At 49.1% G+C, this 27,624-nt stretch overlaps 1 protein-coding gene across 10 annotated transcripts in view; it reads right to left on the reverse strand.

Moving 5' to 3' along the window:
• EVA1C (eva-1 homolog C) overlaps positions 1 to 27,624 on the reverse strand; it is a 145,203-nt gene that overhangs the window by 77,442 nt on the left and 40,137 nt on the right. For 9 of the 10 annotated variants that reach the window (XR_009493455.1, XR_009493453.1, XM_059883498.1 and 6 more), the window contains exons 2-4: positions 16,338 to 16,534; positions 13,053 to 13,176; positions 2,625 to 2,777 (exon numbers count right to left, since the gene is read on the reverse strand). Coding sequence is in view for 8 of the 10 variants with exons in the window: in XM_059883498.1 (XP_059739481.1) it covers positions 2,625 to 2,777; positions 13,053 to 13,176; positions 16,338 to 16,534 (474 nt within the window). In the remaining 2 variants the exon portion in view is untranslated. The remainder of the gene's footprint in view (positions 1 to 2,624; positions 2,778 to 13,052; positions 13,177 to 16,337; positions 16,535 to 27,624) is intronic. The other variant, XM_024988356.2, reaches the window with a different exon arrangement.

Consider the following 27,624-nt stretch of genomic DNA (forward strand, 5'->3'; position numbering starts at 1 on the left):
TAGGTCACTTTCTTTCCTTCCCCCACCTCCCCCCCAGATCCAAGATATCACTTACACATGAACTTCTTTTTAAAATTAATGTTTCATTTCACATGTGATCCAGGGATCCACTCTAGCAATTTAACACATCAAGGAGCTCGTTTCAGATTTGATGAGTGAAGTGCACCTTTTTTGCTGTTTCCCAATCGAGTCTGTTCTCCCTGGTAACACGGAGGGTCTAGGCGAGGCTGCTTCACCACCGCAGACTGGGGACTGGGATCGTTCACTTCGTGTGTCATTTCAGCCAGACTACGGTGCCCAGGGGTTTGGTCAGACACCAGTCTAGATGTTGTTTCGAAGGCATTTTTAAGATACGACTGACATTAGACATAGAGAAGAAACTTATGATTATCACAGGAGTAAAGAGATGGGATAGATTAGGGATCTGGAGTTAACAGATGCATTACATCTAAAATAGATCAACCACAAGCACCTGCTGTAGAGCACAGGGAATTATACTCAGTATCTTGTAATAACCTACAATGGAAAAGAATCTGTAAAAGGTGGCAAAAGGTAAAGAGTCCACCTGCCAGTGCAGGAGACGAAAGAGACGCAGATTTGATCCTCGGGTGGGGAGATCCCCTGGAGGGGGAAATGGCAACCCACTCCAGTATTCTTGCCTGGAGAATCCCATGGATGGAGGAGCCTGGTGGGCTACAGCCTATGGGGTCCCAAAGAGTCAGACACAACTGAGTGACTGAGCACACATGTATATAAAACTGAATCACTTTGCTGTACACCTGAAACACCGCATTTAAATTTTAAAAAGATATGACTAACATTAAATCAGCAGACTTTGAGCAAAGCAGGTCACCCTCCATAACCTGAGTGGACCTCAACCGACCCATGGAAGGCTTTAAGAGCAAAGACAGGTCATCTGAAAAAGCTTTTCTCCAGGCTGAAATACAAAACTCTACCCATATTTCCAGTCTGCTGTCCTGTGGAATTCAGACTCAAGACTGAACATCAACTCTTACCTGCTTTTTCAGACTGCCAACCTGCCCTGCAGATGCAAACTTGCCAGGCCCCACAACTGCGTGAGTCAATTTTTTAAAAGCAGTCTATCTATCTACCACCTACTGGTTCTGTTTCTCTGGAGAACCCTAATGATAATAGAAGGTGACTTTGAAGGGTGGAATGTTTCCCTGGTGGCTCAGATGGTAAAGAATCTGCCTGCAATGCAGGAGACCTGGGTTCGATCCCTGGAGGGGCGATCCCCTGGGGGAGGGCATGGCAACCCACTCCAGTATTCTTGCCTGGAGAATCCCATGGATGGAGGAGCCTGGTGGGCTACAGCCTATGGGGTCCCAAAGAGTCAGACACAACTGAGTGACTGAGCACACATGTATATAAAACTGAATCACTTTGCTGTACACCTGAAACACCGCATTTAAATTTTAAAAAGATATGACTAACATTAAATCAGCAGACTTTGAGCAAAGCAGGTCACCCTCCATAACCTGAGTGGACCTCAACCGACCCATGGAAGGCTTTAAGAGCAAAGACAGGTCATCTGAAAAAGCTTTTCTCCAGGCTGAAATACAAAACTCTACCCATATTTCCAGTCTGCTGTCCTGTGGAATTCAGACTCAAGACTGAACATCAACTCTTACCTGCTTTTTCAGACTGCCAACCTGCCCTGCAGATGCAAACTTGCCAGGCCCCACAACTGCGTGAGTCAATTTTTTAAAAGCAGTCTATCTATCTACCACCTACTGGTTCTGTTTCTCTGGAGAACCCTAATGATAATAGAAGGTGACTTTGAAGGGTGGAATGTTTCCCTGGTGGCTCAGATGGTAAAGAATCTGCCTGCAATGCAGGAGACCTGGGTTCGATCCCTGGAGGGGCGATCCCCTGGGGGAGGGCATGGCAACCCACTCCAGTATTCTTGCCTGGAGAATCCCATGGACAGAGGAGCCTGGTGGGCTACAGTCCATGGGATTGCAAAGAGTCGGACACAGTTGAGCGACTTGAATGATGGCCTTTCAGACGTCGTCTTAGCTCCACACTGCAGATTTCTCAGAATGACTCATTGAGCTCTTCTTCAGCCTACAGGCTCAGAGCCTTGCACGGCTCTTCTCTCCACCTGGACACCTTCCCCAGGGTCTGCAAGCTCTCCTCCTCGCATCTCTGCTCAGCATGCCCATCACCCCTTTACCCTGTGCCTCCCTGCAGTACCCCCCACCTGCCGGCCTGCCCTCTCTCCTTTCCTCACGTGCTTGTACCCCTAATGCTTATCAACACCTGAAATGTGATGTATTCGCTCGTGCATTATCTGCTTTCGTGTCGCATCCTTGTCTACTGCGGGAAGGTCAGCTCCAGATAGACTGTCGGTCACTAATGACTCTCCCAAGCCTGGAATGGGCCTTGCGTACAGTAGGCACTCAATAATGATGAGATGCAGACTAACTCAAAGACAGACTGATTACGCAAGGAGTGGGGGGGGGGCGGTGCAGAAGGAGGCAGACCCTGGTGAGTGGTTCCCCTTGCCCTTGACTTTCTCTCTAGTCAGGGTACCAGCCAGTGGGGACCAGAGCCCCAGTCTCCCCAACAGCACCCTGATAGCACCCACATAAGACACTTACCAAAGGGGGGGAGCCGCTCGGCTTCCGAGGAGCAGACATGCCTCTCCTGGGTCCTCCTGCCGTAGGTCGCAGAGTAGATGTTGAGAAACTTGGACTCGTGGCAGTGCAGTTTCAGCTCGTGGTCTTCACACACAGTTTTGTTTTTTAACTCATCTGAAGCAGAAACCAAAATCAGCGGCACCATCAGCTTCCCCAGAAGGACTCCGTGAGCATTGCCCGAATCCCAGGAGGCTCCCATCCTCTGTGGGGCTGCACCCCCGGAAGGGGACAGACGGTGTGGCCCTGCCTGCCAGGGGCTCTCTGACCCTGCGAGCCTTCTGCGGGGGGCGGGGGGGAGCAATGAGTGGACCAGGATAGACACCCAGGGATTACGCCAAGGACCAAACTGAGGAGGAGGAGAGACGTCAGGGTGAAGAGGCCAGGGCGTGCTGGGCCAGTCCTAGGACAAGCCTGGCCATAAAGGGAGTTCCTCTCCCTCCCCACCTGAAGACACAGATTTCTTGGTTCAAGGGAGCCTTTTCTCAAATGTCATCTAGGGACCCACACAGCTGCGTGCTCAGTCCCTCAGCTGTGTCCATCTCTTCTCGACCCCATGGACTGTAGCCTGCCAGGCTCCTCTGTCCATGGAATTTCCCAGGCAAGAATCCTGGAGGGGTTGCCGTTTCCTCCTCCAGGGATCTTCCTGGCCCAGGAATTGAACCTGCGTCTCTTGAGTCTCCTGTATTGGCCAGAGGGTTCTTTACCATTAGTGTCACTTGGGAAGCCCCCACACAGGTAAAGACCAAGAATAATCTCAGAGGGAGTCCAGCTAAACCTCACCACCCAACTTCACAGCATTCTCACATCCCATTTGTGTATCTACCAAGAGACGGAGAAAATATGGACAAGCAAATTATTTCCTTTTCTAGGAGCAAAAAACAAGGCACCATGTCTGTGAACGATCCCTCCTTGAAACACAAGATCCTATCTCACAGCATGGGGAACTACAGCCAGCAGCATGTGATAGACCCTAATGGAAAAGAATATGAAAAAAAAAAAAAAAAGAACCCCTCTTCGGAGGTGTGAAGAGCTGGTTCCAAGTTCGGCAATTCGGGAACAACGGGCCCTCTTGCTGGCGGGGGTCCCAGGAGAGGAAGATTCCAGCTCATGGTTGGTTAGTCCCCAAAGAATTTAATAAAAGTTTGTTTAATCTGAGTACCATAGTGAAATTCTCTTTGCAACATTATACAGAGGTGACATTATAACTGCATCCTGGAGAAAATAGACTTCACTGGGTTTTTTTTATGGAGTATACCCCAAAAAAATTCAATTAATTTAAATGTTTACTAATGAATGGATTTTTTTAAGTAGTAGTGTTCTTGCCTGGAGAATCTCAGGGATGGGGGAGCCTGGTGGGCTGCCGTCTATGGGGTCACACAGAGTTGGACACGACTGAAGCAACTTAGCAGCAGCAGCAGTATTTTTTAAGTAATAATAGTACTTAATATTGAATAATAATACATTATAATACTAGTACTAAAAATAATAACACCACAGATGCAAAAGACTACCTAATATGTGGTTCCATTTCTGTGAGATATCCAGAAAAGGCAAACCTGTAGAGACAGAGCAAAGGTTTGCGGTTTTCTGAGGCTGAGGGTTGGGGACATGAAGTGACCATGACAAACGAACACCGGGAAGTATTTGGAGAGGATGGAAAGGTTCTGTAGCTGGACTGATGGGCTAGTTGCACAACTCAGTACAACTACTAAAAATAGTTGAGCTGGACACTTAAGTGAACGCTATGCTATGTAAATTATACCTCAGCAAAGACATTTCTGTCTTATTTTTATTTATGTGGCTGTGCTGGGTCTTAGTTGCAGGATCTTCTGTCTCCGTTGGCCTGTGGGATCTTTAGTTGCAACATGCAAACAAACTCTCAGCTGTGACATGTGGGATCTAGTTCCCTGACCAGGAATCGAACCCCAGGCTGCCTGCATTGGGAGGGTGGAGTCTTAGCCACTGGACCACTAGGGAAGTCCCAACAAAGATATTTTTAAAATAACAACAGCTAATATTTACTGAGCCCTTTCTCTGAACTTGGGCCTTGTTCTAGGATCTTGGTATGTCTCAGTGAATTTAATAATCAAAACAGCCCTTATGTGAACCACCTCTTCTTATCCTTTGCATGTTATGCTTTGGATTTTTAGAAAATCGTTTGTAGGAAGGATTCATAGATGCTGGATGCTAACTTTTGAACTTTCCTCTCTTACATGTGATAAATCTCTTTTCTTAGCCTCCCACTTATTTTGGACTTTGCAAAATAAAAGCAGAGGAAAACCTGAGGGGGACCATGGTTATTTCTTTGCATGTGTGGTTCTCTCCCGCCCCCATCTAAATATTTTTATTAAAAAAAATCATGAAAAAATGTTAGCCCCACTCTATCACCTCAATCCTAGTTTTTTTCTATTTTGAAATGGCAACCAGGGGCACACCTTTCAGCCAGACAAGCACTGGTGTCCCTAGCAAACAAGAGCTAAATTCCAGGATGGGGAGGAAGAACAAGGAAAGCTAGTCCACACCTCCCATCGCCCCCATGCCCCCCTTTTATTTCTCTCTCCCACTCATGTTTTTATTCCACTTTTCTCTCCTGGATTGGACGTGCAGGCTGATCCCTCAAATCAAAGTTTTCCAGTTGTCATCTGAGGCCCATCATGAAATCAGTTTAGTGAGTCACGATTAGAAATTTAAAAAAAAAAAAAAAAGAATAGTTCAGAAAACATCAAAGCACATCATACAAAGTAAAGATAAACACTGTTTAATAACGGATTCCTTTTAGTTGTGTGTGGTTATGTTGGGCCAAAAGGCAAAATGTTTTTCTTACTCTGGGTTGCGATCAAACCATTCTGAAATTCCCTGAAGGAGAAGGCGAGAGCAGTAAACATCAGGGCAAAGGTGGCCAGTGGGACCTTCATATCCTGGAATTACCGAAGCATAAGTCCCAATCTTAAAACATGAAAGAAAATAATTTCCTAGTAGAAATTCCACCTTTCGGTAACTTGTAAATCCCCATGCCTAAAAACACAGAAGGAGCAGTGAGGCAAAGCTTTTGAAGTGCTTGAAGGAAAAATTTTAGTATCTCAAGATTACCATCAGCTCCGGTGCTGGAAAACTTGGGCAATGGTTCCTTAGAACACGTTGATGGGAAGATTCATGAGTGAGAGATGTAGAGCGGAAAGCAAGTTACAGATGTTCCCAGAATCCCCATCCTGTTTAGGATCTGCACATACCTGTGAGGACCCATCAGAGGAGGGAAAAATCAAGTGATGACTAAGCAAATGTTTCAGAAGTCCTTTACCCAACACTGAAATCTTAATAAAGCAGTTTAAACTTAGAGCCGAGAAAAGTTTTGTTTTCTTTTTCTTAATAAAAGGAACATGGAGTCTGACCTTGACATTGGAAGGTCTGATTTCGGTGAGTCATATCCGCACTGCTATGAGTTCTTCAGAGTTTTGATGAGCAAACACTAAATCCCACCAACACCGAAATATTGCCTGACTTCAAAGGCCCAGTGTGAGAGACGGCCTTTGATGCAGAACAGAGGGCCCGGGTAGACACACCAAATGAGCCCAAGCACCCTTCTAACTAGAAGAATACCAAAAATGCTAAGAATGCCCTGCCTTGGCAGAGCTCGCCAGAAAAGGAGGAGGGAGAAGGCCGGACGAAAACCAAGCCTTATCTCAGTATTCCGGAAACTTTTGAGCAGGAATGGTTTCTTTCTTTTTTATCAGAACTTTTTAAAATTAGAAGAGCTTTTTTAAGGCATGTCATGAAATGCATTTGGTGCTGGTGGTGGTTTAGTTGCTAAGTCATGTCCGACTCCTGCGATCCCATGGAGTGTAGTATTTAGTAGTCCCCATTTGTCTGGTTTTTAAGATCCATTGATTAAAGGTATCAGCCTCGGTATAAGCCGAAAACTCACCCAGAGAAACACAACACCCCCATGTAAGCCTCCAGTGGTTTCTGTCCCCAGATTACCGGCAAATCGACTCCTGGAATGGAGGGACCTGTGAGTGTCACGTTACATGCTTGGGGTTGCCACTGTATGCTGCTGCGTCTCTCGGTTCCTTGGGAATGTCATGGAGGCTGGAGTCGATTTTAACTCACTGACAGTGAGTCGACAGTAACTCACTGTCACTGAAGAGTGACATTTCTGGGCTCTAAAAACAATGATACTAGTAACATAATTGCTGCTTTTCTTGGAGAGCTAGAACTTGTGTCAGAGCTGAGTCAGAGTGCTCGATGGTATCAGAAGAGAAAAGGTGTGGGCAGCCTTTGCAGAAATGCGTTGCCAACATCCGTGTGGGTTTGGATGCTTTACCCAGGAGCCTGGGTGGAGGTACAACCACCCAGGCTTAAAGGCGGCACATTCTCCCTCCTAATTAGAGGTCGATGTGTGCGATTCATTCCTCTTTAACGATACACAGACACATATGCCCATCAGCAGCGGCCTTTCAGAGATGGGTACGGGGAGCGACAAAATCGAGCAGGGCCCTGTGGGACTCCTGGGCATGGAAGGCTTTCTGGCCCCTGTTTCTGGTTTGCAGGGAATAGACTCCAGCCTCCATGATATTCCCTGAACTGCAAAGGGCAGATTAGAACAGCTGCTAATCAGAGAAGAGAGGAAATGCGGAAACTAGAGAAGAGCAGCCAAGAAACAGTAGTGCAGCCTTGGGGGAGGGTCCTGGTTCCTTCTCAGGGGATACACAGGGCAACGTCTTCGAGCTCTTTACAGAACTAAAATGCCCAATGAATGGAAGGTGTTCAGCTCAGTTCAGTTGCTCAGTCGTGTCTGACTCTTTGTGACCCCATGGACTGCAGCACACCAGGCCTTCCTGTTCATCACCAACTCCCATAGTTTACTCAAACTCCTGTCCATGGAGTTGGTGATGCCATCCAACCCTCTCATCCTCTGTCGTCCCCTTCTCTTCCAGCCTTCAATCTTTCCCAGCATCAGGGTCTTTTCCAATAAGTCAGTTCTTCATGTCACGCGAGTGTATGTTCCTCAGTTCTTTGTCTCGACACAACAAAGATTTGGAGCAACGGACATTAAAGCCCTCGGCGCGTCACAGCTCTCAGGTCTTGGACTAACCATGCTACAGCTCTTAGGCAAATCAGTGTTACAGCTCCATTTTATTTAGAAGATAGCAGGAGAATCCAAGACTCAAAGAGAAGAGAGTGGAGGAGTGCATGGGGAGGGATGAGGGGGAAAGAGAGAGAGAGAGAGAGAGAGAGCGCGCGCACGTGGGAGAGGGAGTCCCAGAGAAAGCGCTTTGGCTCCTCCTTTTATATGTTTTTTCCTCCACCTGGGCCTGCCCTATGCAAATTGGGCTTAGCCAGGAGTGCTGTTTGTTCTGTTGGTTCTGCCTGAAGTCTTCACTGTGGTCCTCGGACCTTCCTTGTCTTGTAGCCACCGCCATTTTGGACTCCTTTTCCCTATTCTACCTACCTAACATTCGCATCCAGTGGCCAAAGGATTGGAGTTTCAGCTTCAACATCAGTCCTTCCAATGAATATTCAGGGTTGATGTCCTTTAGGATTGACTGGTTGGATCTCCTTGCAGTTCAAGGGACTCTCAAGAGTCTTCTCCAATCCTTCAGAGCTTTTGGAAGGTGTTAGCATTCTTCATTCCAGAGAACACCACCTGAGCCCTAATCCTATCAGCAAGCTCACCCTTGACCTACTGCTATAAAACTCCTCACCAAATCCCCATGGGTTGGGACATGCAGTTTTCTGAGGCAACAGCCTGCTGTGTCCCCCTTTCCCTGGCAAAGCAATAAAGCTATCCTTTTTCTACTTCACCCAAAACTCTGCCTCTGAGATTCGATTCAGCACCAGTGCACAGAAACCAAGCTTTCAGCATCAGTGCTTTGCCCTGATAGGAATATGTTATTATTGACATTATTTACAGCTGCCAGTGCATGACAATATTAACGTAAAGACAGCCATTTAGCCTCTTTTATTGTGTTTTTAGGGGCTTCTCCAGTGGTACAGAATCTGCCTGCAATGCAGGAGACTCAGGAGATGCAGGTCTGATCCCTGGGTTGGGAAGATTCCCTGGAGAAGGGCATGGCAACCCACTCCAGTATTCTTGCCTGGAGAATCCCATGGGCAGAGGAGCCTGGCAGGCTAGAGTCTACAGTGTCACAGAGTCAGACACAACTGAAGCAACTGAGCACACACACGCACGCTGTTTTTAAGTCCTCAACAGACAATGCACCCTGCTATTCCCTAGGGCAGAGCACACCCCCCCACCCCCAATCATGGGTATGTCACTGCCTTGCAGTCATTCATTATCTTTAGCAAGAATTACTTAAGGCCTTCCCTGGTGGTCCAGTGGTTAAGAATCTGCCTGCCAATGCAGGAGACATGAGTTTGATCCCTGGTCCAGGAAGATTCCACGCCATGGGGCAACTAAATCCGTGCACCAAAACTATGGTGCCCATGCTTTACAGCCTGAGAGCTGCAACCACTGAACCAATGTGCTGCAGCCACTGAAGCCTGGATGCTCTAGATCCCATGGTCTTCCACAAGGGAAGTCACCACAGTGCGAAGCCCACTCACCTAGAGAGTAGTCCCTCTCACTGCAACTGGAGAAAACCCCACACAGCAATGAAGACCCCATGCAGTCAAAAATCAAGTAAACATATAAATTAAAAAATTTTTAAAGACTTACTTTAATCTTCCCCTTGGGATAACAGCTGCCAGTCCCTGAACTCAACTCCCTGACAGGTCCTGTGCTAAGCATTTTACACACAGCACTATATTTTTATTCTTTACAGCAGCCCTGCATAGAAAGTGTATCATTATCATCTTTATTTTACCATTGAGTTATAGAGGCTCAGAACACTTCCTTCCACTGTCCAAGATCACAGACAGCCCCAAAGCAGACAAGAACATGAACCCCAAATTCAAAGACCTGCTGCAACCAAAAATTCTCCAAAGGGATGAGATTTAAGGACGAGGTGAAGCATGGCACACAATCAAGGAAAGAAGATTCCAGTGAGGACTGCTGATAAAATACTCTCCACACAACACACAAATGTGCCCTGATCTGTAGCCTCAGCCAATCTCCCTGGTATAAACACTTTCATCAGGGTGGCTGTCACTGCACACAGGTAAGGACGGGCCGAGACGGGTGAGCTGGCCCCCATGGTAAGGCTGGCTCCATGCGCCCTGGGCTCAGCGGTGGGGCCTTTGGACACTCAGAGTGTTATGCAGGGACTGGAACTGGGGCCATGGAGAAGAGCCTCTGGAGGTGAGTGCTGCAGAAAAAGAGGGAGGAGGGTGTGGGGACAACCTCACTGCCAACACTGTTTCATAACAGCTCATAGGAACTCCAGCAAACTTCAGTGCCCCAGGTCACCAATGTCCATCCAGGTCACACAAGATGCTCTGGTCTGAACCCTTGTGTCCCCCTAAAATCCCCTTGCTGAAATCCTAATGCCCATGTGATTAGGAAGTGGGATTAGGCATCAGGAGGTGGGGCCTTTGGAAGGTGCTTAGGTCATGAGGGTGCACCCTCATGATTGGGGTTAGTGCCCTTACATACGGGACCCCAGAGAGATTCCTTGCCCTTCTGCCAAGTGTGGTTAGAGTAAAAAGGACAGCTGTCTATGAGAAGCAGGTCGTAAGAAGATACCAAGTCTGCACCTTGATCCTGGCCTTCTCAGCACCCAGAATTGAGAGGAAGAAATTTCTGTTGATTGCAAGCCACCTCATTCATGGCATTTTGTGATAGCAACTCAGATGGACTAAGACACAGGGCTCGCCCCTCTAGTCTGTTACACATAAGGCAGCCAGAGGGGGCTTTACAACCCCATCCAAGGACACTGCCTGCTTAAATGCTGCCCTACAGGAAGACTCCGCCTCCTCCCTGGCCATCAGGGCCCTGAATCCTGCCCCAGCTCTCTGCCTGGTGCTTCTTTCTGCTCCCTCCAGGCCCCTGCACCTCCGGCTGCAGGCTTCTCTAAGGAGTGAGCTTCCTGTGCCCTGACCTGACCCCAGCCAGGAGTTCTTCATCACTTGCTGGGAAAGTCTTCCCTGAACTGAGGTCAATCGATTCCTCCTTTGAGCTTCCTGCACAGTATCAAGGGCACAGGGGTCTTCTTTAGATATTTTTTTAAGAGAGAGGGTGTTTCTGGGGAAAGGAGATGTTTGGCCTAGAATCTAAGACGCGATCAAGTATGGAAAGATCTCAATAAATGTTTTCTGGATGACGGGACAATGGAAATCACCCAAGACAGAACAACCATCCATGAACCCTCTGCCAGACGTGAGTTCTCTTCATAAGCAGGACCTGGCCACACTTGTGCACAGCAGTGCTTAGTGAGGGTCTGATGAAGTGAAGTGGGCGGACAGGCCTCACTGCCCGCTGGAGAAACAGGGCTTTGGCCCTGCACCAGCTTTCCCGGGGCCTGCTGATCTCACAAGGGCCTTTTCACTTCTTTCAGATGCTGGTCATGCCCAGCCTCTAATCATAAGCAGTTTTCCAACAGACAGAAAATGCGAGACACTATCTCGCAGAAGTGTCTTGGCAGAAGTGGAAAAGAAGGCGAAGCTTAGGCAGACAAGGGTGTGGCCAAGGGTGTCATCTTTTTTGGGGGTGGGGGAGCTCTTTTTTTTTTTTTTTTTTTTTTTCGGCTGTGCTGGGACTTTGTTAGAGCACGAGGGATCTTTAGTTGCCGCATGCAGGATCTAGTTCCCGGATCAGGGACTGATCCCCCTGCACTGGGAACGCGGAGTCTTAACCACTGGACCACCAGGGAAGTCCCTGGTGTGGTCATCTCTGAGATCAGGCGCCTCTAAGAGCGTGGGCATCTAGAAATGAATTTCCTGAGTCTACTGAGTGGGGGAGGAGTTGGTGAGAGTTCCTGGGGGTGGCGTAGACTGTTCTGCAAAGTCTGGACCTACTTGTGGGAGTCTGTGATTGTGTGTACTTGCGAGTAAGTGTGTGGCTACGTGAGTGACAATGCGTATGTGTATAATATGGGGGTGATAGTATGCATGTGTGAGAGTCCAGCTGTGTGCACTGTGAGCGTGTGACAGTGGGGGGGCACATGTGAGTGTGAGTCTGGGTGTGTGTTTGAATGAATTACTGCATTGTGGTGGCAGTGCAGAATTTTCCAAAATTTCATCCCTGACCGTTGGCTAAATGTCTTTGCTAGCACACTGCTGTCTTTCCAACAAGTTTTTCAAGTATTCCCAGGAACCTGTAATTACCTACACTTCTCTCAGGCCCTCCATGCCTGGAGGTGTGACCTCCTCATGGAACAGCAATTACTTTGGGACTGCAACCGGTTAACCACAAAACTGGTGTGCGTTAGAAAGGGGGGAAGTCAGTGGAGAAAGGTGCAAGACTCAGCATGGAAGAGGCTGGAGACTTCCCTGGAGGTCCAGTGGTTAACACTCCAAGCTCCCAGTGCAGGAGGCGCGGGTTCAATCGCTGGTCGGGGAACTGAGATCTCACACGCTGCATACAATGGCCGGAAAAAAAAAAGGACAGAAAAGGCTGCTCCCACCAAGCCCTCTTCTTTCTCTCAGGAAAGATGCTGCTTTAGGATGGCCCACTGAGGATGAGAGTGGGAGGAAGCCAGCTCGTAAAGATCTGTCACTGTGGGCTCAGGCGGTAATTGTGCCACTGGCCACCCCAGAAGAACAAGCCGCCCCGCAGCTGAGGGGGTGGGGGAGCCTCATAACAAGCCCTCCTCTGAAAAGGAGAACCAGCTCCCCATTTTTTGGGAAAAGCAATTGCAGTCTCTTGTCGCCCAGTACCTTTAGCATCAGTACCACCGAGTTTTACAAACTCGGAAGGAGTTTTTTAAAAACTCAGGGGTGGGCTTCCCTGGTGGTCCAGTGGCTAAGAATCTGGCTGCCAATGCAGGGGACACGGGTTTGATCCCTGGTCTGGGAGGATCCCACATGTCGCACAGTAACGAAGCCCAGGTGCCGTGACTACTGAGCCTGTGCTCTGACGCCTTCAAGCTGTAACTACTGAGCCTGGGTGCCACAGCTACTGAAGCCTGAGTGCCCAGAAGCCCGTGCTCCGCAACAAGAGAAGCCACTGCAACGAGAAGCCGGCGCCCTGTTCCCCTCAACCAGAGAGAGCCTGCATGCAGCAAGAAAAAGCCTGCATGCAGTAACGAAGACCCCAGCACAGCCAAATAACTAAATAAACAAAAGAATTAAAAAGAAGAAAACTCAGGGGCCAAGAACCTACACAGGTGAGTGTGCACACACACGAGGCTGGGACCCCGGCATGTCTATTAATAAGCGTTCCGAAGCTGGACGGATGCCAACTGGTCCACCGGCGGAGCATTTTCATCAGGCTATGAATGAAACTGGGAGCCCACACCCCCACGCGCTCTGCCCCCCTTGGCAGTTACTTACTAGGTTGGCATTTAAAGGAGACCAGGAGGTATTTACTGCTTCCTGGACAAAGGTCAGGTCCAAAAACACGGCTATTGACCAGGAGGTGGCAGGCCCGCTGGTTCTGACACTCGTCCAGCACCTTCTAAAAGGAGAGGTAGAAAAGGGACAGGCTTGAGAACCACATGCAGCGTCTGCGGGACCCCACGCCTGGGCTGCTCTGGAGGGACGGGCCCCTGCCTGCCTGGCCTGGGGCTCCCATTTAAAGTCTAAGTCTGAGCCTAAGTCTAAGTCTAAGACAGAAGCACCTACACGGGGCTGATCGGATCGGCCCCGGTCTGCCCATCACGCCTCACAAAAAAATATCTGCTCCAACAGCACCAGGCCTCCCACAGAAAACCAGTCTCCAATTAGCCTTGCCTGGCACCACTACTGAAGTTCTGGCAAGAGTGACATCGTGGAGGCTCCTGGGGACATAAGCTATATCAAGGTACCACAGAGGGTGGACTGGAAGAAACGCAGATGCCCACCCCTACCCACCACGGCTGTGCGAAACAGTCACAGCTACGCATCCTTAGAAACCCCCAACACAGGTCACAGGAACCGTTAGCGTTTGGAAGACTCCTGGGCTTCCCCGGTGACTCAGATGGTAAAAGAATCCACCTGCAAGGCAGGAGACCCGGGTTCAATCCCTGGGTTGGGAAGATCCCCTGGGGAAGGGAATGGCTAACTACTCCAGTATTCTTGCCTGGAGAATCCCATGGACAGAGGACTCTGGAGGGCCACAGTCCATGGGATAACAAAGAGACAGACACAACTGAGCAACTAACACTTTCATTTTCAGTTTTTGGAAACCCCGACCCAAATGCAGGTCAACACATGAAAATTAAAAAGTTGATCCTTACCCTCACCAACCGCAAGGACACAGGACCCACCCACTTCTGAGCGGTATCCCATCCAGCGGAACACTCAGACTTTCTGTTGAGCCTCTGGCTTTAAACACTTTCCTTCAAGCCTCTCCTGACCTTTCCCAGGCTGATCACACCTTTGTGAATGAGTCTGCTCTGGGCAAGCTCGGGGACCACCCACCACTGGGTTGCAAGTAGGCCTCCATCCCACTGCTGCCCTCCCAGTTCCCACATGGGTCAGGACCCCCCCCCCCCATCATGAACACAGAGGTCCTCCACACCAAGAATAGGAAAAACGCTCCTAAGAATCTACTTATTCCTGTTGGACTGAATTTAGTGCCAATTCACAAGCCTGTCTGGAGTCACCGTGTTCTCACAGTCGCCCATGGAATATCTCGTGAAGGATGCTGGCCCTACCAGGTATTCTCTGTCACCTTAGGGGCCTCACAGTTGTGCATAAAATCAGGAAAAATGCCCAGGGAAATCCCCAAGGACCCCCAAAAGATGGAGCATATTCCTTGGCCGAGGGAATCATCAGCCGTTGCATAGCTCCTTGTGTTACAACCACGGGACCCAAGGCAGCGATCTTTCCAAAGTGTGTCAGAGCTGAGAGGTGCAGGGAGGGGACTTCCTATAGCCATTTAGTCTCGGGATGAGGTAGGATGGGAAGGTGTCACCCCGTTCCCTCCTACGTTGGGCAACCGCCCTCTGAGGAAGCCCCTGCATCAGCTCTCAAAACACAGGTTAAAAGAGGAAAGAATCTCTTAACCTCTGGAGGAAAAAGAGCAGCACGCAGGGATGCTTCTGGCAGACGAGCCCTCTGAACAACATCCGGACTGTGTTTACAAATGCTGAGTCGTCCGCCTGGTTACGGGAACATCCTCTTCCCTCGGGGTTGCCTGGCAGAGGCAGGCGCCCAGATCAGAGGATGAGGTTGGTGCCTGCGTGTGCCAGGAGTTCATACCTCCCCAAAGTAGGCACTTCCGCCTTGGTGGCACTGGTCACTGTTCTTTGAAAGCCCAGGGAAAAGCCTGGCACCAGGCAGGTGGGCATGGGCTGCTGGACTTAGGAATAGGGACATTTTCAGGGTACGGGGAAGGGCTGGAGGGAAGGTGGGGCATGCAAGGAAAGGAAATGCTTATCTCCAGAAGAAACATGTTGTCTCTCCTCAGGGCATGGAAACCAGGGGATTCATTCAAACACATTTATGTGGTTTCTTGGTGGGTGTCTTCACCAATCATGTGACCACCCAGATACTACAGTGCTTGGCATGAAGCAATAAATAGTCCAGGCAACAGAAAAAACCTTACGTTATCACATTAGGTTTGTTTCTCCTCTTCCAGCCTTAGGGAGAGCTGTTCCGTGTTGAAGCTGATTCTATTTCTCCCCAATCCTTTTCGGAAATTTACCGTTACTCTCATTTCTCACAACAGACAAAAATCAAGCTGACATCTAATTCACCAGCTACTCTAACCGCCTTGACATCAACAGATTCATAGGGAACTTCGGAGGCATTAAAAAAAAAAAAAAAACAACTGACTGCATAACCTTGGCCAACTAGTTATAGATGTTGAGGGGGCCAGGAAAGCTGGATGGAGGTTGTTTGGGTAACTGAAAGCAAGAATAGTTGAAAGTCATCATGGATACTGGGGTTGGCCAGAAGAGTTCTTTCAGGTTTTTTGTGCGCTGCTACAGAATGCATTAGTTTTGACCTCCTCGTAGACCAAGTGTTTCCCCAATGCCAATCGAAAAAAGAATGAGTCAGCTCCGCACCTCCACCCCCAATTCCTGGTACTATCAAGAGTAAACCAGCAGAGACTGGTCAACAGAGATCCAAACAGTTAACCAGCAGAGACTGTTCAACAGAGATCCAAACCAGAATAACATGATTATCTACAACTGGAGAAGCAAACCCTAAAAAATAGCAAAGATAATTATTGATATTCCTCTTCCTTGAGTGCATTCTCTAAGAATCTGACCATGACCTCTGATGTCTGCCTTGCAGTTTCTACTAAAGCAGGCATGGCCTTTCCTTGTCTCCTGGGGGTGGGGTGGGGGGTGGAGGGGCTGATGAGAGATGTTAAGTCTCGAGGTTGAAACCCAGCATAATGGTATGACTTAGCTTTAATGCAGGGAGCAGCGTGCCTTTTAATAAATTCATTCTGCAAGTGTATCACGGGAGGGCTCCAATAAGTAGGCATTCTATACAGACTCAGAAGCAAAGACTAGCTCATTTGCCAAATTCGTGATCTGTCTACACGGAGATTTTCAGGGATCAGGCTTGCTTGGAGTGAACTGTGGAATCACAAGTATATACACAGAGAGAGGGACAGAGAGGCAGAGGCAGAGAGATAGAAAACCATTTTGTCATCTTAGAACATCTTAGGAAAGGCAATACCTGCAGTGTGGTGGGCACCACACAGGTTAGGCTGTCTTCCCTCTGGGAGGCAGGCTGCTGCGGACTACACTTTTGGTAATCTTGCCCATAAAATGCCGACTGGACACTTATCGTGGAATGCCGAGGACACTGCAGATTCAAATGGTCCCCGTCACAGGCATAGGCGGTGTGGTTTTGCAGGAGTTTGGTTAGGTAACCTGGAAAATATTCAGCTGGGTTACAAGGGGTGTAGGACTTCACCACTCCTTCATGGATTTCGGAGCGGGAGGACCTCAGCTCCCCTTGGGCGGGGGCTGGGCAGTGCAGAAGGTGTGGGCGGGGCTTCATCCGCTGTGGGCGGGGCTTCCTCCCTTGCTCCCTGGGACAGGACATCAGACAGAGCTGGGGGCCGAAAGGGAGCAGATGCTGGCTTTTCTGTCTGGGCTGGAGCCCTTGGTCTGGGCTGGCCCGTGGCAAGGCTCCGAGAGCGTGTTCCCTCCAGGAAGCACTGAAGGGCTGGCCAGGAGGCAAGAAGTCCTGAAGCATCTCTATAACGTAGGAAGAGGGAGACTTGGCTTCTCTGATCTCCCACTAGCTGGGCCAGGCCTTCCTGGACCGAGAGGATGCCCATTTTATTTTAGAAAACCAGTCCTGGGCCTGCCTCTGTCCTGGAGAAGAAACCAAGGCAGGCATCCTGCCTAGGGTAAGGGACTTCTCTGAAGGGAGGGGAGAGGGGATGGTAGGGCTCCGTTATGGGTCCAGCAGTGTCTTCCCCCAAATTGACCTTCACCAGGAACCTCAGAATGTGACCTTATTTGGACACAGGGTCATGGCAGATGTAATTAAGTGAAGCTGAGATCAGGAGTGAGAAGGTCCCTGAATCCTATATGACTGGTTTCCTGACGAGAAGAGAGGGAGACACGGGGCAGCAATCATGTAAAGACTACAGTGATGTCTCTGCAAGCCAAGAACCTCCAGGGTGGTCAGGAGCCAATGGGAGCTGGAAGACAGTAGGAAAGATTCTTTTTTTTAGTTAAAATATATGTGTGTGTGTGTGTGTGTGTGTGTGTGGCTGTGCTGCACAGTCTGTGGGATCTTAGTTCCCTGACCAGGGATCGAACCTGTGTCACCTGCAATGGAAGCTCAGAGTCTTAACCCCTGGGCCACCAGGGAAGTCCCAGGAAAGATTCTTCCTGAGAAACTTTGAAGACAGCACGACCCTGCTGACACCTGATCTAGACTTCTGACTTCCAGAACTATGAGAGAATGTATTTCTACGGTTTTCAGTCATCTGAGTTCACAGTCATTTGTTACAGCAGCCCCAGGAGACTTATACCGGCTCCCTGTCACTGCACCTCCAGCGAGGCTGGCTGGGTCGAAAAGGCCTTGGGCTCGGAGGAGCTGTGGACGGCCTGGCAGGCACCAGCAGCCTGGACGTTTTCTCAGAAAGGAGGAAGGAAGGTTCATCTGAGATGCAGATTCCTTTCCTCCTTCTCACACCTCATGAGGTCAATCGCGAGGCAGCTGGGAGGGAAGCCAGGGACTTTCTGGGGAGGTGTGTGGGAGACGGTGTGGCAGCGTCAGCCTTCAAGGGGAGGAGGGGTGTGGAGGAAGGCAGCCTCCAAGCGCCCCAGTCCCCGCAGGGATGGGCCGTGCTTGAGCTATTCCTGCTTTGGTTTCAAAATCCTCTCTGAACCGTCATGATTGACAAAAGGCGCCCAGTCCAGCTCCCTGGGCTCCCCTGATGGTCGCTGAGAAGGGACTCAGATGCTCGACCCTAGGTGGGGCTCACCTGCCAAAGCACACCTGCCCAGTGTGAAAGCGAAGACTGGGCGCCCTCACCAGCACTCTGCATCCAGACCTTAGGTGTCCGGCTGTAATTACTTTTTTCCTTCCCACCCACGACCACCATCATAAGACCGGCCAAGGAATCAGCCACCCCGAATTAACTTCACTTAGAGAAGTAAAGTCTAGCTTTGAGCAGCAAAAAGGCCTGTGAATCGGGGCTTCCCAGGTGACATTAGTGGTAAAGAACCCACTTGCCAATGCAGTAGATGTAAGAGATGTGGGTTTGACCCCTGGGTCAGGAAGATCCTCTGGAGAAGGGCACGGCAACCCACTCCAGTATCTTTGTCTGGAGAATCCCATGGACAGAGGAGCCTAGTGGGCTGCGGTCCATAGGATCACAAAGAGTTGGACATGACTGAAGTGACTTAGCATGCATGCATGCATTGTGAGTCAGGATCCTGTTTGTTGGAATGTTGTTACTTATAAGGTGAACCCCTCGGGGCACCGAGAGGGACCAGGCAGAGATCCCTTGGTGGTCCTGGGGCCCCAGGTCAGGGTCATCCTGTAGGGTGCACAGGTGGGCCCTGATGACGCCATGATTTATGCAAGATTCTCTGTGGGGTCTTAGGATCCAGGGAGCTCAGGGTGGCTCTGAGGCTGCCTGCAGGCCGGTACCCACCCTGAAGCTTCCCAGGGTTGTACTCTCATCCTTGGATCCCCTCAGCTTTGTCAATAAAATGTTCTTGTCCATCATACCCTGTCCTTCATGGGGATGCTCAGCTGGCTGAAAGCTTAAATCAGTTCTGGGAGCATGACCTCAGCTTAGTGTTTATGGTCTGTTCGAAAGGCCATTTACTCTGGCTAAATGATGTTAAGGCCCTGGGACAGATGGAGCCACAAGACCAAAGGGGCCTGATTCCCAGACTGATGAAGTGAATTGCTGCCTGCTGCACAGACTGTCACGTGAGTGAGAAAGAAACTTCTGCTGTGTTTGGACTATCACCTTTCATCACCCAGTTTGTCATGTGTTAGTAGTTTGTCTTCAGGAAACAAACTTGATCTCCGTGGGACTGTTTGCATCAAAATACAGCCGGATGCACAGCAATGGCCAGAGCCTCCCTGCTACCATCTTCATATCCTGAGAGTGATGTTCTGGAGACAGAAGCTCGATGCACAGAATTGATTAACTGGAGGTCTTTCCGGCCCTTTTGCACTTTGAGGAGAGAGGGGAGCCTCCTTCCCGATACATCAGTTCTGACACTCTACAAGCTCAGCAGTAAAACTTGCTCTAGACTCAGTCTAATTCCTTCTTCGGAAACCTAGGCCTAAGTCCAGCAATGGAATATTATTCATTCCTTGGACTGCAAGGAGATCAAACCAGTCAATCCTAAAGGAAAGCATCCCTGAATATTCATTGGAAGGACTGACACTGAAGCTGAAGCTCCAATACTTTGGCCACCTGATGTGAAGATCGACTCATTGGAAAAGACCCTGATGCTGGAAACGACTGAGGGCAGGAGGAGAGTGCGGCAGACAATGAGATGGTTGGATGGCATCACTGATTCAATGCACATAAGCTTGAGCAAACTCTGGGAGATAGTGGAGGACAGAGGAGTTTGGTGTGCTGCAGTCTTTGGGGTCACCAAGAATCAGACATGACGTAGTGACTTAACAACAACAACAAATGAAATGAGCTATGAAGCCACAAAAGACATGGAGGAAACAAGAGGTATATGATTAGGTGAAAGAAGCCAATTTGGAAAGGCTCCATATCGCATGATTCCAACTATATGGTATTCAGGAAAAGGTGAAACTGTGGAGACAGTGAAAATATAAGTGGTTGCCAGAGGTTTGCAGGGGAGAGAGGGATGAATAGGTGGAGCACAGAGGGAGTGTAGGGCAATGAAACCATCAAAGGTGTCACCGCGTCAAGAGAGAAGCTCGGTATGAACTATGGACTCTGGGTGGCAATCTGGTGTCACCGCAGGTTCCCTGGCTGTGACAGTACACCGCTGGTGTGGGCTGTGTGGGATAGTGGGGGAAGCTGTGGGTGAAATCCCTGAGCTTTGTGCTCAATTTCGCTGTGAACCTAAACCTTCTCAGAAAGAAAGTCTATTTAAAAGGGGAAAAAAATCTGGACTTCCTTGGTGGTGCACTGGTTAAGACTCTGCCCTTCCAATGCAGGGGGAACAGGTTTGAGCCCAGGTCAGGGAAGTGAGATCCCACATGCCGTTCGGTGTGGTCAAAAGAATTTTTAAAACTTTAAAATAAGATAATATAAAACATTTGTATGCAGTTAAAAAAAAAAAAAGGAAAAAGTTTAAAAACCACCCATGCATCCCCAGGCTAGCATGACCTTAGGGAAGAGAGGGTTAGGTGACAGGGAGGGGACATGAGGGGGAGTGTATGTGAGCTGCCAAAGCTCCTTCTCGACTTGAAGGGCGGCTACGCATTTCACTGTGTCTAAGTTCACTGGCTGCGCACTTAGGATCTGTGCAAATTTTTGTTGGTAGATAAATGTTTGTTTAAAAAACCTTTACCTGCAGCTTTGTGACCAATACTTTACACTAATAAAGAAAGTCTAGGAAAAGCCCTTAAAACTGGCCTCTGCCTCTAACTCTGCTTGTTGTTGTTTAGTCGCTAAGTCGTCCCACTCTTTGCGACCCCATGGACTGCAGCCCACCAGGCTCCTCTGTCCATGGAATTTTCCAGGCAAGAATACTGGAATGGGCCACCATTTCCTTCTCCAGGGGATCTTCCTGCCCCAGGGATTGATTGAACCCACATCTCCTGCACTGGCAGGCAGACTCTTTGCCTCTGAGCCACCTGGGAAACCCAGCTCTGTGCTTACCATGATGCAAACCTGTAGTCTGTAATTTGAGACTCTGCATGACATTATCCACCTGAAAGGAGAACCCTGAGCTGATGGTCTAACAGTTCTTGAGTCAGAGATTCCCTTATGAAAGTTAATAAATGGAAGTCTAGGAAACGCTTATCAGCCTGCCCACATTAGGGCCCCCAGAGGTGCTTTCTATGCCCCATTCTGATTGGCTGTGTTAGAAACTGCTAAGAGATCAAAAGAAGGACAGTTAGAACTACCCCTGCTTTCAGCAACATGGGGGTCATCAAGGACCACTTGGAGGGGCATCTGGGATGGTGAGTGGGTAACGGGAGCCTGTTTAGAAAAGGTTGAATGTGAGCAGAAGTTAAGAAAATGGGAACTTCCCCGGTGGTCCAGTGGTTAAGAATCTGCCCTGCAACGCAGAAGACGTGGGTTCAATCCCTGGTTGGAGAACTAAGATCCTACATGCCACAGTGCAACTAACTCCAGGCACCACAACTACTGAGCCCACAAGCCGCAACCAGAGAATCCGTAGGCCACAACCAAAGATCCTGCGTGCTACAACCAAGACCCCACACAGACAAAGAAATGAATAAAAAATATGCAGATGGCTCACCTGGTAGACAGAAGAATCCCCCGCAAATGTCCACAGGGACCAGTCCCCAGAATCTATAAATATATTACTTTACATCACAAAAGGGATTTTGCAGTTATGATTAATTTAAAGATCTTGAGATGGCAAGACACCTTGGATGATCTAGGAGACACCAATGTAATTCCAAGGTCCTTATAAGATGGAGGCAGGAAGATCAGAGTCAGAGGAAGGAGGAGTAGCCACAGAACTAGAGGTTGGAACGGAGCAGCCATGAGCCAAAAATGCAGGCAGTATCTAGAAATTGGGAAAGATAAGGAAACAGATGGTACCCTGAATTCCCCCAAAAGAACGCAGCTTTGCCAACACCTTGATTTTAGACTTCTGACCTCCAGAACTGTAAGAGAATATGTTTATGCTGGGTGAACATGAGAGCAGCCATAGGAAACTAAGAGTTTGTACAGATGACCCTTATAATGACTTGGTGAAGATGAGGAGAGAAATAAGGCTTAGTCATAAGAACTGATGACCAGGGAGAGATTTTTCAATAATTACAACTGGATTGAGGTTGGGAGAGAATCTATGTATGTACACGTATGTGTGTATAAATACAAAGGTACAGGAGTCCGAGGTCATGTTTAAATTACATTTCTCACTGTGGGTTAGGATCAGACAAATTTGAAAGGGGATGTTAGCAAGAGAGAGCTTGAAATGATGAACTGTGGGCTCCAAGCTAAATATAGGTAAGGTGGGACTTCTCTGGAGGTCCAATGGTTAAGAATCTGTCTGCCAATGCAGGGGACATGGGTTCGATCCCTGGTCCGGGAAGATCGCACATGCTGCGGGTCAACAAAGCCCATGTGCTGGAACTCCTGAAATCCGAGCACCTGGAGCCTGTGTTCTGCAACAAGAGAGGTCACCACAATAGGAAGCTGAGAGAAGCCCCCACTCACCACAACTCGAGAAAAGCCCGCTTGGAACAGTGAAGATCCAGTGCAGCCAGAAATAAATCAATAAGTACATTTTAAAGAAATAAACAAATAAATACAGGGAAAGAGACAGTTGCAGGAGAGGACCAGGGGAACAGAGGTCTGCTGAGATCCACAGTGTCAGTGGGGGCAGTCATACCAGCAAGCTGGAGATGGAGGACCCCATGGCCCAAAGTTGCTTGATCAGATTTCAAGGTGGAGCAGTTACAAGTGATGGAAATGGCCGTGGTGGAGGGTGTAAGAAGTCAGTGTAGGAAGAGGTTCTTGGGAAAGAGGACCCCAGGAGCTGGGAAGATGCCCTCTGGATCAGACATCTCACAGCATAAAGGTAGGAACTGTGGAGGAGCAAGAGTCCACTGCCGAGGCTGACCTTGAACGAAGTGCAGAGAACAGATGACCTGCTCCCAATCTAAAGCCCCTTCCAGCGTGCAATCACCTTCCCCACTGAGCATGCCCACTCTTTCCAGTGTGTTGGGCTGAGTCAGCACATTACTGAGTACCTTACTTCATTCAGGATGGGCCTCCAGGGTGGCCCTAGGTATATAAAGGACCCACCTACCAATGTAGGAGATGCAGGTTCGATCTCTGGGTTGGGAAGATCCCTTAGAGGAAGAAATGGCAACCCACTCCAGCATTCTAGCCTGGAGAATCCCCATGGACAGAGGAGACTGGCTGGGCCCATAGGGTCACAAAGAGTAAGACATGACTGAAGCGACTTAGCACGCATGCCATTCAGGATGCATTAATGAAACCCACAGACAGGGTGGCTTATGAGCAATGGAATTCATTTCTCACAGTTCTGGGGGCTGGAAGTCCAAGGTCAAGGGACCAACACGGTCATGTTCTGGTGAGAGCCCTCTTCCTGCTTCACAGATGGCCTCTTCTCACTGTGGAAGAGCCAGGGGAATTCTATGGGTCTCTTCCGTAAGAGATTCATGTGATTAGTGAATCCCATTCACAAAGGCTGGGAAAGATTGAAAGCAAAAGGAGAAAAGGGCGGCAGAGGACGAGATGGTTGGATAGTGTCACCACCTCAATGGACATAAACTTTGGCAAAGTCTGGGAGACAGTGAGGGACAGGGAGGCCTGGCATGCTGCAGTCCATGTGGTCCTAAAGAGTCAGACACACTTAGCCACTAAACGACCATTCATGAAGGCTCCGCCCTCATGACTTAAGCTCCACCCTTGGCCCCACCTCTTAATACGGTCCCTTTCGGAGTTAGGATTTCAATACTGTTGGGTTGGGGGTGGAGGTGGGGGCAGGGGGCTGGGGAATACACACACATTTAGACCGTAGCACTTAGCTTCCCCCATGCCTCGGTTTCTTGGCTGGGATCCTTTAAAAATAATTAATACAACAATCTAATTTTAATTTCTTTTCTTTTTTTTTTTTTGCCCCGCCACATGGCATGTGGGATATTAGTTTTCTGACGAGGGATCAAATCCGTGCCCCCTGAATTAGAAGCACAGAGTTTTAACCACTGGACTGCCAGGGAAGTCCCTAGATGGGATCCTTTTTAAAGATGCAGCTTTTGTTAAGATTTCTCTCTGGATCAAATGCCCCATCACGTTGGGTCAGTCAAAAACGCTTTGTGTGTTAATACTCTCAGCCAGTGTTTTCACTGTCTTGCCTATTTGTGGGCAAATATTTACTATTCTGAAAGAAGGCAAAAGTGCACACTCTGTTAAGAAATCACTCCTCAGAATCTGGAATGGCCTGGAAATGCTCCATCGACCCTTGTTTAAACTGGAGGAGAGGGAGCAGTGGGAAGGTGTCCGCTCTCTTCCCTGGTGAACCCTCCAGTGTGTATCAGCAGAAATTCCTACAGCCCCAGCCACGGCTCGCACCTTCCACAAAGGCACATCCAAAGAGGCTTCAGCTGGGCAAATCTTAGAGGCCTTTAGATAAAGGCTTTGATGTTTTCCTGTTTCTAAAGGTGAGTGAGAGGTTCATGGGAAAGAACTCCTAAGAGGAACAGAAGCTCTTCTCCATCTTCAGAACGACCCTGGGAAGACATTCTTGGAATCATCATGCCCAGTGCATTTCCAAGGAAAAAACCCATTTATACACAAATAATCCAGGGAGCCCTGAAGGACCAAAGAATCAGGGAGCCAGGGTGGGTGGGGTGGTATGGGGAGTGGGGAGACAATGTGTTCTACGGAAGGAGCAGGTGTTATGCTGGGGGGAAAGGAAGGTCTATCCAAATTAAGGCTTCCCGGGTGGTGCAGTGGTAAAGAACCCACCTGCCAATGCAGGAGACGCAGGAGACGCAGGTTCGATCCCTGGGTCAGGAAGATTCCCTGGAGAAGGAAATGGCAACCCACTCCAGTATTCCTGCCTGGGAAATCCCATGGACAGAGGAGCCTGGTGGACTGCATTGCATGGGACTGCAAGAGTTAGACACAACTGAGCGAGCACGCACCCAAAATTAATCTTGGAACATACACGTTAAACCAAGGCAAACTGTTCTTGCCCTTCAGGACTTCTCCGAATCACAGAGACCCCTCTGTGCACTAGGATGTGAGGACGGACATACAGGTGGACTCTCACCCACATATTTGACCAGTCCCTCCCGTTAGCATCTGAGGGTTACTGTTAAGCGCATCATTCTGAAGGGAATATGCACTGCGTCTGTAGTGGTCAGAGCTACATGGTCAGAGCTAAGAGGTGCATCCAACTTGGATGGTTTCAGAAGGCATTTCAGAATCCCATACAGCTGGAGCATCCTCATCCTGAAGCAGGGGGATGGACAGGGAGGAAGTGGGAGGAACACAGAGGATTAAAAGCCCCGAGGCCAGGGTTCAACCTGGGATTACGGTGTGTGACTGTGACCATCACCTCTCAGAATTGGTGGGGACTGTATCTTCCATCACCCACAAACCACTGCCTGACACTAAAGTATTGCTATCATAAAGTAAATCTTGTTAAGATTTTTTTCTGTGTTTGTGTAGACCATTTTTTAATCCTTTATTGAATCTGCTACAATATTGAATCTGTTACAATATTGTCTCTGTTTTACATTTCGGCTCTTTGGCCACAGGACATATGGGCTCTCAGGAATCCAACCAGGGGTCGAAACCACACCCCCGGCAGCAGAAGGCGAAGTCCTAACCACTGGACCACCAGGGGAGTGAGTCCCTCCCACATGGTCAATGTTGAAGAACATGGATTTACTCAGCGCTCTCATTGATTCAACGCAAATCACAAGCCTAGCCAGCCCTCTCTGCTCTGAGCCCCAGTGGTTGGATGGTCAACTCAAAAACAAGCACACAGCCCCAGGAGCAGCCATCACGCAATGTCCAGAAATGTCAGCAGTGTCACTTGCTGAGCTCAGAAAGAAAAGAAAATTTTCCTCACTTCTTTCCTTCCCCTCTTTCCTTCTTGTTCTTTCTCTTTTTTACTTCTTTTAAATAAATAAGGTTTAAGAAGCCACTAATATTTAGTGGCTCAGTGGTAAAGAATCCTTCTGCCGATGCAGGAGACTCGGGTCCAACCCTGGGTCAGGAAGATCCCCTGGAGGAGGAAATGACAACCCACTCCAGGATTCTTGCCTGGGAAATCCCATGGACAGAGGAGCCTGGCGGGCTACAGTCCATGGGGTCGCAAAGATTCAGACACGACTTAGTGACTGAGAACACACAGTATTTAGAAGAGACTAAACATGCTCCAGATTCTTCCTCTTTTTTTCCCCCTTGAAGCCAGAAGCCCTCCACTAAAGTTCAAGTTTCCCAAGGGCTGAGGTTGCCTGAGTCAGTCCAAGCTCAGGATGTAAATACATCCCTCTCTGGCTGCACATCCGTGTGCTCAAGTCCCCTAATCACCAGGGGCCAATTTCACAACCTTACTTCTGGGAAGAGAACGGAATTCAATTGTATTGTCCCTGTTCTTCCCACCCCTCATTTTCTTACAATAAAGCAGCACCCTGCAGTCCCTTAATGCTTTAGATAAGAGACTACACCCTTTCATTCACAAATACTCAAAGGTGTTTCTACACGTTTGAAGTTCTTTTCCAGAAAAGGGTATTTTTTTTTCTTTTCTGTAGGCAAGGGTGTTTAGAGAATTGGCTGGAGCAGGAGAAGGGGGCAGCCCACGCGGCTTTAGAGCAATGAGTCAGTGAGTCTGAGGACGCAGCAAAGGCCCCCAGTGGATAAAGGGCTCAGGGCTGGGCACCGCACCCCCAAGAGCATTAAGATCAAAAAGCGAGTTTAGCCTTTAAGTCTCTTCTTCAGTGCCAGGTTTGGCTCAAAAAAAGTTGACTCTGGAGTTTAATTAGGAGAACTAGAGATCGGACGTCTCCTAGATGTCTGAGAGGGAATCACAAAGACAGGGACGACCGAGGTAGCTATGCTGCTCTTAAGTCAGGCACTCAGATCCTGGTCCCAAAACAAAACAGCGGAGCACAGAGGTGAAGTGAGAGTCTAGGCAGGGCAGAGACAATACAGTTCTTCCCGAGCACCGGGGAGAAGCAGGTTTTCCAGGTCTCCTGACAATACAGTGGGCCAGTGGAAGTTCCCGCTAATAGCAAGAGGGCAGAAATGATGCTGGCGACTTGACGGCGGGGCGCTGGAGAGGGCGGGGCGCTGGAGAGGGCGCATGTGACCCTCTACTCCCTCTGTCTCGTCTGCCGTCACACGTGGAAGACAAAGCAGACAAGGACAGGGACCTCCCTGGTGGTCCGGTGCTTAAGAATCCACTTTCCAATGCAGGGGACACGAGTTCGATTCTTGGTTAGGGAATTAAGATCCCACATGCTGCGGAGCAACTAAGCCCACGTGCCACAACCACCGAGGCTTCCAGATGCAACGAGTGAGCCCGCATGACGCAAGGAAGATCCTGAGTGCCACGACTGAGGCCCAGCACAGACAAATAAAGAAACAAATGCTTAAAAAAAAAGTTTAAAAAGAGAGAGACAAGGACAAGCTCCGAAGACCCAGAAGATGGGGAAAGCCCAAGACAGAAGGAACCGGATGCCTGAATGACCCCATGGAGCACAGCCTCCCCGCTTGTCCAGTCCCACTAGACCGTGGCATGAGCAGGAAAGAGGGCTTTATCCTCTTTATCCCAGCAAGATCTGGCAGTTGTGTTGTGGGTTTCAG

Source organism: Bos taurus, chromosome 1, assembly GCF_002263795.3.
Source record: "Bos taurus isolate L1 Dominette 01449 registration number 42190680 breed Hereford chromosome 1, ARS-UCD2.0, whole genome shotgun sequence".
NCBI classification, from domain to species: domain Eukaryota; kingdom Metazoa; phylum Chordata; class Mammalia; order Artiodactyla; family Bovidae; genus Bos; species Bos taurus.